The 18,080-nt window shown below is 37.9% G+C and overlaps 2 protein-coding genes across 3 annotated transcripts; both read right to left on the reverse strand.

The window, feature by feature from the left end:
* Positions 1-1,874: 1,874 nt before the first annotated feature.
* Positions 1,875-6,887, reverse strand: marc1 (mitochondrial amidoxime reducing component 1). Of its 2 annotated transcripts, none has more exons than XM_038729375.1 (7): positions 6,598-6,887; positions 4,919-5,089; positions 4,605-4,767; positions 4,263-4,403; positions 3,889-3,950; positions 3,587-3,658; positions 1,875-2,379 (listed from the first exon to the last, which is right to left on the reverse strand). In XM_038729375.1, the coding sequence occupies exons 1-7, from the start codon at positions 6,846-6,848 to the stop codon at positions 2,253-2,255; spliced, it is 987 nt and encodes a 328-aa protein (XP_038585303.1). In that variant the 5' UTR covers positions 6,849-6,887; the 3' UTR covers positions 1,875-2,252. The 2 variants fall into 2 exon arrangements, with proteins under 2 accessions (XP_038585303.1, XP_038585302.1); XM_038729374.1 differs by having other exon boundaries at positions 4,263-4,406; positions 6,598-6,885.
* A 3,543-nt stretch (positions 6,888-10,430) lies between these two features.
* Positions 10,431-17,696, reverse strand: kcnk3b (potassium channel, subfamily K, member 3b). The gene is made up of 2 exons (XM_038728606.1): positions 17,023-17,696; positions 10,431-14,810 (listed from the first exon to the last, which is right to left on the reverse strand). The coding sequence occupies exons 1-2, from the start codon at positions 17,330-17,332 to the stop codon at positions 13,918-13,920; spliced, it is 1,203 nt and encodes a 400-aa protein (XP_038584534.1). The 5' UTR covers positions 17,333-17,696; the 3' UTR covers positions 10,431-13,917.
* Positions 17,697-18,080: the final 384 nt, after the last annotated feature.

Genomic DNA, 18,080 nt, shown 5'->3' on the forward strand with positions numbered 1-18,080 from the left:
GAACCCTCTCTAGGACCCCACTTTGAAAACCACTGATTTAGAGGATGTCAGGTAAACATTTTTAATTGTCCAATACTTTGGTTTATGACCAAATTCCTGCAAAACGAATGACATTCCATCAACCTCATCTGTGCTTTTGGTTTACTGCCAATTATAGCAAAGATTAGCATGCTAACACTCCAAACTAAGATGGTGAACAAGGTGAGCATTATACCTCTACCTGCATGTTAGCATTGTCACTGTGAGCATGTTAGCATGCTAACTTTAGCATTTAGCTCACAACACCACTGTGCCTACAGTGAGTACAGCTTCACAGAGCAGCTAACATGCCTACATAGCCTTCAGCCCGTTCTATAATAAAAACATATTCTATCATGACCACTGACTATTATTAGCACATATATTTATTATTAGCTGAATGAGATCTTGAGCTGAACTCAAAGATCTAAGGCTTTCTCTATGTACACAAAAGGCCTATTTCTCTCAAATATTGTTCACAAATTTGTCACAATCTGTGTTAGTGAGCACTTCTCCTTTGCCGAGATAATTCTTCCACCTCACAGCTGTATATAGCATATCAAGATGCTGATCAGACAGCATAGGCATTGCACAGGTGTGCCTTAGGCTGGCCACAATAAAAGGCCACTCTGAAATGCAAAAACAAGTGTTGCATTTATAATTTTGTTCAGTAAAAAATCAGAGTGCTCTTGCCTTAAGCTCAACACTAGTGAAGACCTCTAATACATACGTTACTCTCAGTAAAGAAATTATGATCTGTGACTGACTGTTTGGGTCTGTTTTGATTGAGGAGTAAAAGGGATTATGGTCCACACAGGAAAACCCCAAAAAGAATATTAATGAACTGAGAAATACATGCGGTCGCATAACAATAACTGATTGAAGTCACATTTGAATGAATCATGTTCATACATCACTGAAAAAAAATTATTTTTCACAAGATAAAGAAAAAAGATACTGTTTTTTAAGCAGAGGTAAAGGAGTGTTTTTGTACTGTAGAGAATTGTTGTCAGTTCAAGGACATGGGCAGCAATGTATACAATTTCCACTTTTAGTTAACAATTCAAGCTACTGTCAGTGCTGCAATGCACAGATCTATTGGTTGTTTAAATCTCATTTAAAAGCTGAAATTAACGGAAATCTTTTACATCAGTAGCAATATAGGGTAAATTTATATAGGAATATCCAGAAATATCTTCTTCCTCCTGTATGTAACTAAAACTGGGTCTCACTGGACCTCCAATATTTAAGATGTTCACACTCATGACGCTCTAAGAAATGTTTAAGTTACTAGGAATAATTCCTTATTCACTTACTGGTCTAAGATGACGACAGGGAAGCACAGAGTGCAGATTAACTGAAAAGTCACAAGTTTCATCTTAGTTTCCATCAGATGCTTCAGCTTTTGTCCTGTTCAAGTGTCGATGGTTGTAGGTTTTACTAAAAGCGTCAAGTACATGACAAACAGGGAGGCTGGAAAATATTTACCATGACAGGTGATGCAGAGTATTGGTTTTAAAAATTCACAACATGAATTTCAAGTACAATCCATTAATTCCCAAAATGCCAAATTTTTCATTGTTGTTACATGATCTAATAATATAGAATTTCATTTAGTCTTTTTGATTGTCATTCAGTGCTACCAATCCATTTCAAATGAGGCTTTTTCTTATTTGAAATATTAAGGAAAACATGCCTTGATGTGAATAACACTAAAATGTTAAAAGTAGTAGATGGAAGTAAAGTTTATTTGTCTCAAATGTTTTAACACCAGAGACTGTTGTTCCCAGCAGAGTGTCTCTGCGTCATTTACTCCAGGAATAATTATTATAGTATTATATAAAAAAGACATTATGCAGTTTTCATTTCTCTCTTTAATAGCAGCATGTACTTTCAGAATTTAATTATCGGGTGAACTCAATGTGCAGTTGCTTGGAATTCTTTTTAATACAAGCACAATTATTGTTTAACAACCCATCTGACATAGAATTTATACAATCCACCACAATAAAAAAAACTGTTGATTACTTGCATTTTTATTATTTTCATGTTATCTTCAATCAATAATAATACATTTTAGTGTACTATACCTTTATTATTCATGTGTAGCACTATATCTATTTAAGTTCAGTGATTATAAAGTGACACTGCTGATAACAAAGAATTCTTCCTCCTTTAGAAAAAAAAATGACCATATGTTTGTCGGCATGTTCTTCCTTCTCTGACTCCCTCATTCAGCGGCTGATCTTGTACACCACATCGCCAACCTGCAGGATTCCCGGCTTCTTCACAGTGTGCAGCTGTCCAAACAACGGAGACGCTTTGTAGATGTGCTTCTCAGATGGTTTGCACAGACGATAGCTGTGAAAATTTTTCCAGTTCTTAAAATGAAACTTTTCATCTATGACATGATAGAAATCACATTTATATTAACCACAAAAACCCCCCGAATGTAAACTGTTATTAGTTATAGATAAATTAGAAAAACACACCAACATTTATCAGATACATCAAAATAACACATAACTCAATGAAGCTACAAATGAATCTGTAAAAAAAAAAATCACACTAACTCTTATTAACACCAGGGTTGCCAGATTTTACTGACATTAAAAAGCATTTAATATGCCTAATTGTCATAAAAGTAGCCTAATTTTTATCTTTGAATTGGAGAGGGTTTTTTGTCTATCCAACATTTGCATGCAAGAAATAATTAGTCTTTTTTTAGACAGAAGTTGGATGCTGCTGATGGTGATATTTTCTTAAAATAACACACAAGCTGTTTTGGTTTGATATGTCCTTTGGCTGAATACGAGTGCAAGAAGAATAATAAGCTATATACATTTAGGTAAATCCAAAATCACGGTTCTTATAAAATGATCTCCATCAAGTCTCTTAGATACTGTTACATTAAAGGGGAACTCCACCGATCTTACACATTAAAGTCTGTTTTTAGGTCTTGGGGAATACTACAGCAATGAGAACAAAAGCTGCATAAAGTCCTTTGTGGTTCCAGATGCAGCTCTAATTGAGTCATTGTTGGTTCGGGTCTAAGACAACAAGTTTAAAAAAAGAAAAGAAAAACCTGTAGGTGTGGAGGTATCTCTGCTTGAGGCTACATTATCCGCTACTAACATAACACACCCACACCCATTGACAAATCTGAATCTCTGACAGAACTGTCAGTAGTTGAGTGGCATTGTGGGTAATGTAGGCGCCAGTTTCTGACAAGAAAGAAGACTAAAGGGAGAAAAAAAATCTGCTGCTTCAGTACTTTTTTCCCCAGCCGTCCATCATGAGACAGACAATGTTAGTAAGGGTAAATTGGTGGAGTACAGAAGCTACATGTCTTCACTTATATGAAGATATTCAAGCCTTGTAAGAAGCTTTTACTACTGAGCTATGACTTTCAAGCTGAATGTAATTTAAAGAAAAAAAAAAAAAACTTTCAGCCTAGTTCAGTTGAACTGAAAGGACTTTGTTGGTCATCACTCTGTTGTGTTATAAGCGGCTGAGCTTTCTGAATTTAGTCCCCTGTCAATCTCAAACTTCTTGTTTCAAACTTTACCTTTTCAGTGTTTCCAGAGGCTCTTTTCGGGTGATAATACCCGTTTCAGGGTCAACTGTGGTAAAAATACATCTGGAAACAACAAAAGTTACAGGTGAGTTTGCATCCACCCTGTTTAGGAAGACAAACCGATGCATTTGAACATCAAATAGACACAGAAATGCACAATCAGTGGCAAATTTAATGTGTATCCAGGGAATGAACCCCCCAACCCCAGCACTGCAGCTTCGTATTTACTGTTGTTTATAAATGAAGTGATTCTGTCTCTGATTAAAATCTGTGTGAAGAATCTAGTGTGTTACCGTCCACATGACATTACACGCTGCAGTCTCACGCTGCCAATCTGGATCTCTTCCCATGTATCCTGAAAAGCCAAAGCAGTTGGTTTTTTCAGTTGGGGATAAAATTAGTCCACGCTGCTCACGCTGAAAAGGGCGAGGTATTAGTCAGAAGAAAAGTACCAAATGATCATTTTTCCAAACAGGATGGAAAATGAAAACCTCAAGGGCTGTAGCGTAGAGACACATCCTAAGATCTCTTATTTCTAAGGCCTTTTGTTGATCAAATCTAATCTTTACATGGCTGCCTGATATATACTTCTTTGTTTATGTTTTTAATCTTGTAGCCAAACAGAGGAATCAACAGGGAAAAGAAAACCAGAAAAAAAAAAACACACCTCATCGAATGCTTCACAGTCACTTATGACAATGTTTGGGCGGAAGCGCTCCGCCGTGACATCCTTCTCTAACTTGCTGCTGAGATCCTTGACAGAGGACTCGGACAGCAGCATCACAGGTCCATAATCTGGGTAGGCCACCTGCTGGATAAATGGTTAACCACCACCAATACAATCACTAATCCTGTCTTTCTCTATATAACAAGTTGTTTCTTGCACTAATTTGACACTGAATAGCTAAAAGTTAACCAAAAAAGACAAACCTGGTTTTGATTTTAAAAATAAAATTATTTGTCTTAAGTGGAGGTAAACAGATGAAGCCATAAAATCTGGGCAATTTACCTCATATTTTGGGAAAAGAGGCTCGCTCTCTGCCGGCCTCCTAGCCTTCATCTGGGGTTCAAAGTGCACCAAGCGAAAGGTTTTCTCAGCCCCCAAATAACGAGTGAGCCAGCGCGATGCTTCGTCGCCACAATCCCGTCCCTGAATGTCAGCTCCAAACACTCTGCAACACAGAAACAACAAGAAGTCTATAAACAGAATTGAAACAAAACTTGAAAATGCAGACAAAAATCAAATTAACGAAATGCCAAAATTAGCAGATCTAAGCGCAAAAGAGCAAATTGTGCTGCCAAAATTAAAATCTGATGTAAAACCTGCAGTCGATGACGGGTTTGTCAGTCTGTCTGAAGGGGAATCGCAGCTCCTCCATGTCTGGGCCGTTCAGACAAACATGACCTCCCTCGCATGTCAGAGACACCAACACCAAACGAGGCTCCTGTCTGCCTGTAACCATGTGACCGTCTTCTGTGACCACCATCCAGTGCCTGCAATCAAAACAAACAGAACCGTGTTTTTTCCATCATCTGCGCCATTTGCCATCCTGGTTTAATTCCAATGTCCAGGCACCAAACCTGCACACTGAGCTCTCACAGATTTGAAGCAAAGACAAAGACAGGATTAATGACACATGTTGAAATGGGTACTACTACTACTCATTGATAAATCCCAGATATAACAACTTATTTTTATTCACTGGTTAGAAATGTATCTACCGTTGGAATCATAGACAACACATTTCTGTAAAAAAAAAAAAAATTTATGAAGTCCTGCCATTTCCCCCTCCTGTATATCTGTGTTATCAGTGTTTGGACAATTGAATTATTAAAACGGAAATTTCCTCTAAAAAGCATGCAAGATCATAAACCCGCTTCAAGTCTTCATGAAAGCCTCCAAAAAGTATATAAATAAGCTTAATATTGAGCCACAGTGAAGAAACCCAGATTAAGCCAGTGAGTTTAATCTAAGCAAAAGGAAATTGCTTTTATTTGTGCAATTTTGTGTCCCTGAGTGAAATAAACTAGATGAACACCTAGAGGGAAGCAAAATGGCTCTTAACCCACTAGACAATGTGCACTCAAAGCAAACACAGTTGTAAATGTGTCTGCTTATTTTTCAACTATGTATGATACAGAGTCTCACTTATGAGAAAATATAACCATTTAAACACAAATGTATGCTTTAGTTCAAAATGATGAGATTAGATGCAGTATCTCATCATTTTGTCACTTAATATTTGACCTAACATCAGTATTTTTATTTTGTAATTCCTTATATTTCGTCTTTTTTATTTTCATGGCAGAAATAATAGTGCTGGAATAATTATTCAGATTCTTTACTTAAGTAGTCCTGCATTTGTCAAGACTCCCAGAAAGGCTTTGGTAATTAAAAATAATTAGCAAACTTAAAGATTCAACAGTAAAAATATAAATTAAGCAGAATGATCCATTTTAGAGTGTTAAATTATGTAGCCTTTCTGCTAAATATGTTATCATCTGGGGCTCTATCTCAAATAGGCTATTTTAAGCTACATTTGCATTTTAAGATAACAGTTAAGGTGGAGGATAATTCTGACTTTGTTATAACCTTTATTTGCCTGATTAGACCTCCCCTCAGGTCTAACAAGCCACAACAAACACCTGTGTGTGTATGGAGGCCTTCAATTTACAATTATGCATCATATTTTACAAGTTGATCACATGGTTTGTATGTAAAATCAAATAGCTGCAAAATCTATGTTTTGGAGTAAGAAGTACCAACAATAGCAGCATAAAGTAGCACAAATTTAAAATATTCAAGTTAAGAAACCTAACGAAAACTGTAAGGAAGGTGGAAGGTGTGCTCAATAATAACCAGTGTTAGTAATTCAAGATTGTGTGACCATTGACTGTAGTTGCATCGATTGTTTTTGTCTGAACGGGTCAGGAAACATCTTAAAAGTGATCACTCGCGCTCTGAACGAGGCAAACTTTATTCTTTTGTGCTCAACACTTACCGATCCTGCAGATCTCCAAACTTAAAGCCGAATTTCTGGCATTCTGCGAGAGCCAAAGACAGCGCTTTGCCAGACTTGAGAGGGTGAATGAAAAGCTGCGACACTACGCCTACACGAACAACTTTTTCTGGCTTTCGCAGGTATTTATAACCAAGACCTAGTCCCAAAACGGCAACGCCAGCCCCGCCGATCAGAAGAGCGGCTTTCTTATTGTGGGCCAGCGCGTCTGCAGCCAGCTGCCACAGGTCCATTTTGGAACAGAATCGACTTTCTTGGACATTGAACTTCACAGGAAGCTCCTTTTGTAACGTTCAATGACGGTCGATCAACAGCAACTCGGCCCGGGGCTTCATGGTTTGATAGACTGCTTTTCAAACCGGATTGTTTTTTTTATTATTATTCTTCACCACCCAAAATTAAAGAAACAATTTACAAAATATGAAACTAATGTTGTGAGCCCATACAAAAGGTCAGCTAAACTCAGGCTATGATAACTGAACTAACCAAACTGAGCTGTTTTTCTTCTAACGTTAGGCTACTTTGAGGATTTAAGGCAGTTGGTATACCTCTGGATCCCCCTCATAATATATAATACATACAACTTACATGTATTATACTGTATAATACATACTAGATACATGTAGTCTATTATAAGGGTCATTCCGTGGAATCTGTGTTTTTTGTGTCCCCAAGAAATATTCATTAAATTACTATAACAACAAACAAATATTATTATTTTAAAATATAGCCTTACTATGTCTTCTTTCTTCAGTATAACAGCAAATTAAATCCAATTAAAACTTATTTTAAACAATTAAAAGGCCTTTCCCTCGCTATGATTGTTCTATTTCAACAGGGTTTCTAATTGTAAAATATAAATTATATATTCTAATTGTAAATGTAGGCAAAATGTTACAATTTTCACATTTAAATATGGTTTGAAGTACAATGTTATTGTTAAACTGTGTTTTTGGTATAGGCTAAATATATATTATTTAAAAAAACATATACATCAATTTATCTTTGTCCCCTGATTTCAGTACTCTCACCAAAAAACCCTTGTAAAATAATGATACATTCCCGAAGTGACATAATTTAGAGGAATTTGCATCATCTATCATCTTATAAGATAATATGTATTATAAGATACACACCCATGCTTCCTCAATGTCCTTTTTTTAAAAATGTGAAATTTGAAAATGTGATATTTTTTTTTTGTCACTACGTTGAATATGTGGAAACAACAAGAAGATGAAGTAGTAGTTGTAGTTGTCTGGTTTATCGGAAGTAAGAAGAGAAGTGAAATTTGGACAAATGGAAGACTAAATGTATTATTTAGCATAAGAGCCAACAGCGCGTGTCGGCCACCGTAGCTTCTCCTACACCCTTGCAAAGGAAGGGGTGAATGGTGACTGAGCCATAGGTTGCAATTTACAAGAAAAAACACTAGATGACACTAAAAGTTACACACTGAACTATTAACCTTTGCAAGTGCCTGTGTTACAGTTAAATCGCTTAAAGAAATCTAGTGCCATCATCTGGTCAAAGGTTTAACTTGTATGTGTGTATGCTTACGTGCTAAAACCTAGCATGGCTGATGAAGACTGTAAGACTGTAAAACTTTAAATATAGATGTGATGAATGAAAGTCTTACTGCTCTGGCCTTTATTTCTACCTGTCTAGATGGAAAACTAAAATTTTCATAATTTAGTCAAATCTATCAAATATAGATGTTGAAAGGATAAAACATGTAAATTCTCTGTACACAAAACAAATACACAAGTACACTTGTAAGTACACAAATATGTGACAGACACCTTCAGTTTTAACCTGCCCATTTTTCAAAAAACAGAGAAGAAACCAAGTGACGTAATGCCATAGTTGACCTTCTCAGTGGAACTATTTTTGTCTTTGACATAGATACTCAGGTCTATGGCCAAAGTAGAAAACAGCAGATGCTCCAGCCACAGGGGGTCAATACAGGGATTTGTCAAATGGATACTCCTTCTGTTGCTTTTCTGTGCACATCTAATGGCTGATGGCAGATTCACAGGCACAAGGCCAGCATTTACAAGCTGGTTTGATGTTGCAGGCACATTTTGATAACGAGATACAGTGCTAATTGCTCTATTCTCAGCAACTGAGACTTTTATTTTATAATTCTATTCTTGGTACACACAACAATTTGATGTATGTTTTTATGCATTTATAGCTTCATAAGACTAGATTTTTTATTTTTTTATTTCCTGATCTTGGGCTCATCATTGACTTTATTGATGCTCTTCCCTGCGTCATTGATAAACTGCGTTCATATCAGCGCCATATAGAGCAGTGGTTTCAAAATGCTTGGGAACCCCTGATATGGAGCATAACGTCTGCATACAGTATTTTATTCTTCTGGACTGGAAGACTAGCTGGTCTTTAATAACTAGTTGGTGAAGTTATTCCACAGAAAGCAACAGACTCCACATAGACGCATAAACACAAGTGCACAGAAATCAACCAACCATGCATTTCATCGACTTCCCAAGAACACCCCGCATAATCCAACGGAAGCAAACACAATTCGTGCAATAGCCGGCGTTCCCAGGAGTTGATGATGGCACTCATAAAAAGATGATTGCTCCCAGTGTAAAGTAGAATGTTTATGTGAACAGGAAGAGGTACCACAGTATCAACACAGCTTGTGTGTTGATGCTGACTTTTGGATGTGGTACCTTCCAAAATGTTGTAGTTTGGCATGGGTCTGCCCTTGACGTGCAGATATTGAATAAAAGTGACCTGAAGCAGCTGTTTGAAAGGAACTTTGTGCCATCGGGTGACACCTAATAGGAGACAAGAGATAATTATTCTCTTGAAAAATTCTTTATTGTCAAATGTGTGTTGAATGCACTCCTCTTAGGAATTTCACCATTGAAAGTGAATTTGTCTTCTTGAATAGGGAAATCTATTCAGTGATTGGTCCTTGCCTATGTCGTCATCCAAAATTCCTGTTTGCGGCACAGTGTCGTGAATCAAGACTGACTCTTAAGATGCTTGATAACTTACTTTTAAGCACATCTTTGAGCCAAGATTTTTTTTACTCTGAAGTCAGTTCTTAGCAGTGTTCTTATGAGTAATTCTGATAAATACGGGCCGTGGTCTTCGGACCTCTGAAACTCACTCATAAAAACTGCGGTGATTTAAGACCTCATTTAAACAAAGCCCACACATATTGCTAATTGGTATTCAAGAACATGTAAATCCATTGTAAAGCATAGAAGACATATACATATACAAACAATACAGTATTTTATGGGTTCATAGAAAGTTTCATGGAAAGTACTTTTTAATATGGTACAGTTATGGAGAAAAAAAAATTCTTGTGAGAAAAGCTCAAATTTAAACCCAAGTAAATCTTGATTCATTATGTATTTAAATATTGTAAATGTTTATACTTAATTTATCTTTAACTGTATGTTTACTGGTAGACAAATGTAACATTTATGCATGTTTATCTGTGCAATGACTAAAATGCTTTAGGTTACACTAGAAAATGAATTGAAATTAATTAAGTGGAAGGGTAGCACTTTGCATTTAGTCTATAATTAGAACAAAATAGTTTTTTCCAGGAAAAGTATTGAAATTGTTTAGGACATGATTTGGATATTTGGACCAAATAAATTAATTGAATCAACGCCTCTGGTAATTTCAATAAAACCAAATGTTAGGGGCACTCTGGTGGCCTAATTAAAAACACAACATTAAAACATTTTCCACAACAGTATTTACTGCTTTAATTTGAAGTGTTTCTGTTATTTTGTCTACCCACTGTTTGCTGTACTACATGATGATGAGTTGGATAAAACAAATATACATACTGCCACAAATGATGACACAATGATACAACACCATACTTTCTGCTCGTGACTAAAATGCTGTAGGTTGTCCGGAACTGGACTTCAGTCAGAATTCCCAGGGGGAAACCATCTGGACCAAACATTCATTTCTATACATTCAGCAGGCTTTTCTCACACATAACATGTTGAGAAACAGCATGGAGATGGAGATCTCACGACTACATCTTAGTACTTACTTAGCAGTACTTAGCAGTGTACTGTATACAGAAATTTATGTTGTAAAATTTCTCTGTAAATTATAATTAATTTAAGGTTGTTATCTAATTATCAGGACAGTCAGTGAAACAACAGTAAAACTCAAAAGCTTTTGGAGTTTTTGGATAAAATATCCATGTTTTTAATGTTTTCTGTGGATGTTCTTTTCTATACTTAAAATTGTACAACATTGTTTTTAACTAGATGTGATGTGCATGATTTATCTTGTAATAGTCTCAACTGTACACACACCCCTTGGCAAGATAAATAATGTTCTTACAATTATTTCAAGTACTAGTTGTGTGTTCAAGTACTACTTGCTCCCAGTCATCTTTTTAAAAAAACATTTTATTTTCCAAGCAAAAAACAGAACAGCCTGTTTATGCTAGTGTAACATGATGTAGTGCTATTTTAAAGCTAATACAGTACTTGCATTAAATATACAGAAGGCTGTTTTCTGTGTCACTTAATGTTAAAAGCAAGTCAAAAGCAGGAAGCGTCATAAACATCCCTTTTCTTTCATTATCATGGGCAAATAGTACTTATGCATTTCTGTACGTTACAGTCCATCACAAAAAGTCCATTTCCCTAACCTAGATAAGACCAGTTTCTCAAAAGACACCCACCTGGATCAATATAGTATTTGCAAGCAATTTTGGGTACTCATTTTTACGTCCATTGTGTGTTGCATGGGTGGTATTTTCACCCAACAAGGCAAAACAATATATGCCAGAAAGTAAAAAGTAAAAAGTAAAAAAATGCACCTTGAGATATTCAGAATATCACCGATCTGTGATGTTTGATTTATTTCAAGAGTGATATTTCCTACATTTCCAATAATGCCTTTCACCAACCCAAGCGAACAGGTAAAAAGATTGCTGTCCCTAACTGTTGGTTGCAAGTGGTGGACAAAGTGATAACATAGTGAAAGGTTTTCCAGTGAAGAAAATGTGAGACTTGTGTGATCTACAAAAGGCTACTGCTGGTGTTTCTCTGCATCATCTATGATGGATGTCTCACCGTATGATTTTTGAATTGTAGATTAAAAATATATCAAATCCCCAAAACTCATTTGCAGCTGCCAGAAATAAACTTAAAGTGACGTCACATCATGTCTCCTACAGAAAAAAATACACCACTAAATCCTAAAATAGGCCCAGAAATACAAGGAATAGTATCTGAGGGTGGATTTTTTTCTCCTTTTCCATCAATCAGAGAGACTAAGTCTCTTGTGGCATTCTTGTCTGTGATTGACAACTAGCTTATTATCCATTGTACAAACACAGAAACCCCCTCCCATCTGCCACTCCAAACTGCTGTTAAAAATAGTTTGCATCTACAGATTGATCCAGACGTGATTTGGACGGCTCTGCGCACTTTATATGTGAATAGCTGAAGTGACTTCAATGAAACCTCATGGTCCTTCAGGTCAGAAGAGCAGAGTGGAGAGAAATATAGTACATTCACATAGCAAACATGTACTTTGATAGATAATCATGATCATTGACAGTTAGCTTTAAAATGATAATTATATAATTCTAACGTTTGTTTTCTTGCCGAGTTAGATTAAAATACTGATAGCTCTCTTATGTCTGTGTGTTAATTATGGAGCTGGAGTCAGGAAGCTGGGTTAGCCTAGCTTAGCATAAAGACTGGAAGCAGGGCGAAACAAATAGCTTGGCTCCATCCAAAGTTAAAACATCTGCCTCCCAGCTTCTCTTATGCTCACAAGTGAACTGAATCTCATCTTAAACCTATGAAAGTGTGTTAAACCTTTGTCATTTTTACACAAGACATAACATGTTAAAGCCAGACTAGGTGCTAGCTGGCTCCAGGTAACAAGCTCACAAGTTACATATTTATCATACGAAGTCAGAGTAGTATCAATCTTCTTGTTTAAGTCATATTTAGCGTTCAGACTTGGCAGTGGTATTGCTCTTCTCATCTAATCTGATCTGAATTATTCGTTTCATAGTGCAACAATTGTACTTCACAAGTACCTTGGTGTGTACCTTCTCTGGTTCCTGAAGCATCACATTGTAAATACCATGAAGCAGACCAGCAGCTGCTCTGGACTGACTTCTGGACCCAGCAGTGCCAAACAAATGAAACCAAACATCAGCAACAGGGGTGGACAAAGTAACGGAAACACCTTACAATACAGTAACCCTGCAGTGAATACCAGGCTGGTAAAGCAAATCATGTTCAGTTATTGATGAGAATGTCAGAGTTGTTGACCCCTAACCCAATGGTCATTTTTAACACAGTGCGTTGTAGTGTTGTTAAACAAATCCAGTGAAGTGTGTTTCAGTCAGTGTTGGTGAGTATCTACTTGAGATTACTGTACTTCTTTCCTAATGCAGTTTTACAGTGTTTGGGATATGTCATCGTGATTTTTTGAACTTCTCCACTTGCGACGTTACATAATTTTGCAGGGTTTGTGACTGATGCACCAGCAATTTGAGCAGAGAGCACGGAAAATCACAACAACAGACGCAGCTACACAGGGAATGAGTCATATCGAGTCATCAGTGTGTGCCAGCTTTAATAAAATTCTGACAATCACGATTTGTTTGGATATGTTTTTAGGGCAACACAAGGCAACCTATATGAGGCCCGAAAGTTGTCTCAATTGGTGCTGCATCAGTCACAGATAATAGGATGGGAAATGTCTAACAAAATCGTCAAGATAAACTCCTAACACAGGAAAACAACACTACAAACAACAAGTTTAAGACATACCCCCCTGAGCTGAATCAGCACCTCTGAGATTATTGATAAACACAAAAAATATAAACAACACAAAACTGGAATTTACTGCAGAGCTGTTGTCTAAGAGGTTTCAGTTATTTTATTGTGCCATTGCTCAATTGACTCGACCTGAACCTCCTTTCCTTCTGCAGCACCAGCACTGTGTACACTGTACACCACATGTACTGCAGCGTGTTCATGTGTTCAAGTATAGGGACCCAGATGACTTCCTGCACAGGATAAGACCTCAAGTCAAAACATTGCATGCTGTGCTTTCTCAAATACATATTTGAGTAAGACTTTGCTTTTTATAGTACTTTTCCCTTTTGTGTGCCCTACTGTTGGTTTACTGTGATTATAGCACCACAAACATCTACTTGCAGTCATGTCTTTTCTGTGAGGACTGCCAAGTATCTGTTGTCCACGTGGCAGCATAGATGCATTGTGCTGTACTGAAATCTGCTGTATTGAAAGGCTAGACGGAGCTGCGTCTCTTAAACACCCTGAACGGAGAGAGAATGTGTAGGCCCGTTGTTATGGAGCTTATGCTCGAACACTGACGTGGACTGCAAACGCAGCCTGTCGAACCAGGCTCCATGTAGTGAGGGCAGTTACTGTTCTGCTGCAAGTAGGGATCAGAGAACGTCAGCTCTTGAGGCATCATAGTGGGTATGGAGCCCTGTAGCTTCTCCTTGCTCCGGTACCACAAGCAGGAGCATATAGTCTGAAAATGCAGCACCTCAGTGTAGACACCTTTTAATTCTTTAGCCTTTGTAGTGCCGTCTGCTACAGGTGTGGAAGAGGTTGAGGCTGATATTGGTATTAGGCAAGCCACCTCTCCTCTGGGTTTACTGACAGACATCAAGGCCCTCTGTTTGGCGTCCCTCCGCTCGTCCTCAGTGTTCATGGTCAAGAAGCGAAGCACCACCAGGTTTAGGAACGCTCCGATCACCGTCAGGCCCATCAGGATGTAGACAAAGCAGAAAGCCACATACCGTGGGTCATTCTGCAGGGCGTCGTCCCTCTGCAGTGCCACATAGTCTCCAAACCCGATAGTGGTGAGCGTAATGAAACAGTAGTAAAAGGCGTGGAGGAAGCTCCATCCCTCACAGTGGGAGAATGCCACAGCCCCCACGCACAGGGTGCTCATGCAAGAGAAGAAGCCCACCGTCACCATGTTTGCCATGGAGACCTCAGTCTGACGCATTCCCAGGCACTTCTTGGCTTGGTGCAGCAGGTACCTGACGAACGTGTTGATCCGCTCACCCAGGCTTTGGAACATGACTAGGGTGAGCGGGATCCCCAGGAGGGCGTAGAACATGCAGAACACTTTCCCTGAGTCGGAGCTGGGCGCTGCATGGCCGTAACCTGAATAAGAAGACATGACATGTTTTACACCTTAGACATTGTGCACATTAGTGGTCGACTGCTTTGTCAATGGCAGATGCCAATATTTAGAAAGTATGGCAGCCGATGGTCGATATATAATGCTGATATCAAAACAAAGAAAAGTCATGTATAATTCCATTACTCCATGCAGAGTACATTCTAATATAAGTGTTATCTTAGCGACTAACATGTTGTTTTAGATGGACATTTTATTAATTAATGATGTAGAAGGAAAGGTTGAACATGACTGGTGTTTAAGGGAGCGCGGAGGACAGTTTGTCAGAAGTGACGTCGTTCCACTGCATTATTCTCTGCAGAATCACAATAACACTGCACAGTAATGGTGCAGCTATTGGCCGATGCTGATTGTCTCAAAATGACAGATATCAGCCATTTATTTATAACTCAGACATTGTTATCAGGTGAGATGCTGTAAACACTGAAAATAACACTTTCTCCACCTAATTAATCACAATGACAGATGAGCCAGGACAGAAGACATGTGTAAACATGTTGTTTCGGTAATGTGGGGGTTTTAGCAACTTGAGCAAGTGTTCCCATTTTATAATTACACAAAAATTACACCTGGTGGTGTTTTTGACGCTGATTCTGACATATTTCATGTCTCAGTATTCCAAGCAAAAAGAAATGAAGGAGTTTAGTTTTTTTCCCACCAAAATTGTATTTTATTCAATAATTTATTCAACTTTATTTCACCTGGAAAGCCTCAGTGAGCAATAAATATTGTATATTGTATTTTTTGAAAGGTGTCCTGATAGGTAACGCCATCAAAAACAATGAGTTACACACAAGCAACATAAAACAGATATTGTGTATTTTGTATAAAAAGTATACGTATTAATATAGAATATACACAAAGAGAAGACGATCTATCAAAGAGGGAGTACTGTACTTAAGTACAATTTTGAGGTACTTTACTCAAGTATTTCCATTTTCTGCTTCTCTACTACATTTTTGAGGCAAGTATTGTACTTTTTATTCCACTACATTTATTTGATGACTTCTGTTACTTTCAGATTAATTATACAAATATAACAAGCAAATAAAATATGATGTAATATTATAAATTTACAATAAGGGGGGAAATTCACAAGCTAGCAGTGTATAAATTAAAATAAAATTAGCCCCATCCTTACCAGCTGCAAAATTAAAGTTATGTACACATCACTGCAACAAAAATGATAATACATTAATATATAGTATTCTGAAATGGGTCATTCCACATAATGACTACTTTTACTTTTGGTTCTTTCAGTTTGTTTTGAACATAAGAGTTGAACTTTTCAGGGTTATATTGCCACTTTTACTCACATATCTAAGCACTTCTTCCACCACTGGTGTAAAGGAAATGACCTTTCATAATTTTTTAAGAAGGCTTTTTTATTCATTTAATTCCTCATTTAAACCACAATATGTTTATTTTTAATATACACCGATCAGCCATTACATTATGACCACCTGCTTGTCATAATGTAGGTCTCCCTTTTGCTGCCAAAACAGCCCTGACCCATTGAGGCATGGACTCCCATGTGTATGAACTGTGTGTTCTGAGACCCTTCTATCAAAACCAGCATCAACTCTGGCCTTGGCCGCCCGTGACCCTGTCAAAGGTTCACAGCTTTTCCTTCCTTGGACCACCTCTGAGATGCTCTGACTCAGTCATCTAGTCATCACAGTTTGGCCCTTGTCAAAGTTGCTCAAATCCTTGTATGGCTTGTCCATTTTCCTGCTTCTAACACTCATAAACTTTAAGGACAAAATGTTCACTTGCTGTCGAACACCTTTCCACTGACAGGTGCCATGATAAGGAGATAATCCACCTGTCATAAAGTTATGGCTGATCGGTGTAGACAAATATAAGTGATAGTAAAACTCTTTACATATGGTTTAATTTGTACAAATTGAGCAAAGAGACATGTTGTTTAGGTTAGAAAACAGTGGCACAGCTTGAGAAATTGGTAAATAAAATTATACCGTGCAGCAAACAGAATAAGTTCTCGTATAGATGGTTAGAAGTAAATACTTTGAGAAACCTGTCAAAGAACACCTGGTGGCACATGGGGCAAGGGATCCTCCTTAAATCCTGGCTACAGCCACGAACACAGCATCTTTCAATGAAACTGTTTCACATACACCCTTTTAATGTGTTAATGAAGTAACTGCTGCTCACCTATTGTCGTAATCACAGTGATTGCGAAGTAGAAGGACCCAGCAAATTTCCACTGGACCCCTGCTTTGTGAGGTTTGAGCTGTAACACGACGTGCTCCAGCTCCTCGAAGTTCTCTTTGGTCAAGTTGTATTTGCGCATGAGTTCGTACTTCCTTGCATCGAGCTTCCTCTTGTGACTCTTCTCCTGTTTGGACTCCAGGGTCTCGAAGACGGCCGCTCCGACCACCAGGTAGGTGAGGATGCTGATGATGAGGGCGAGAGTCCTGGCGTTTTGTCTCTTCATGATAATAAAGACAAAAAAAAATATCATCCAAATGCAGGTGGGAGCTGAGACTCTCTGCGACCTTCTCCTGGCGGATTCCGGATCCAACAGAGGAGGGGAGGGGGGGGGAACTTTGGAGACGGAGCTGTTCTCTCAGCACCACCCCCACATCACAGTTGGGTTGCTACTGTATTTGGACTATTTGTCACCGATTTATATTTAGATTCTGCATAAAAGAAACACAGGGCAATCCCACAGACTGTCAGAGGCGGTTTCTTGGAATAATCAAATCAAGCGCTTAATTTTCCGGAAGCTTTTGCGCGCGGAGTTGCGCGCGCGTGTGCAGCTTTCAACCCTGAGGCCAACATAAATAGTTTGTCTTTTCTCTGACACATTTCTGCAGCAGAGGTGGTTCAGCCTCCAACAAGTAGTCCCTAACGTTTTCAAGTGACTAGCTGCTTGATTCACGTGTTCATCCACGGATGAAATGTTTACCTAATGGCTATTTAAACAGACGAGCTCTACTGGCTTCACAAGTTGTCTAGCAACCTAATGATAACTATCCTTTCCCCATAAGTAAATATTTAAAAACCCACATCCTTTTCAGGGTGAGCAGGCAACAGGATTCTTCAAACAGAACTTTTGTCACACTGTCACATGGAAAAATAATGATTATAAAAAGAAAAAGAATGACTGTGTATAGTTTTATTATTTCATGTCATGGAAAAGGACATTACTATTTCTGAGATATTGCATAAAAGTTTAATATCAGAGAGTAATCACTGTCCTTATTTGC

The sequence above is a fragment of the Micropterus salmoides genome, unplaced genomic scaffold (assembly GCF_014851395.1).
Source record: "Micropterus salmoides isolate LMB-PRFRI ecotype aquatic unplaced genomic scaffold, ASM1485139v1 Ms_hic_scaffold_19, whole genome shotgun sequence".
NCBI classification, from domain to species: domain Eukaryota; kingdom Metazoa; phylum Chordata; class Actinopteri; order Centrarchiformes; family Centrarchidae; genus Micropterus; species Micropterus salmoides.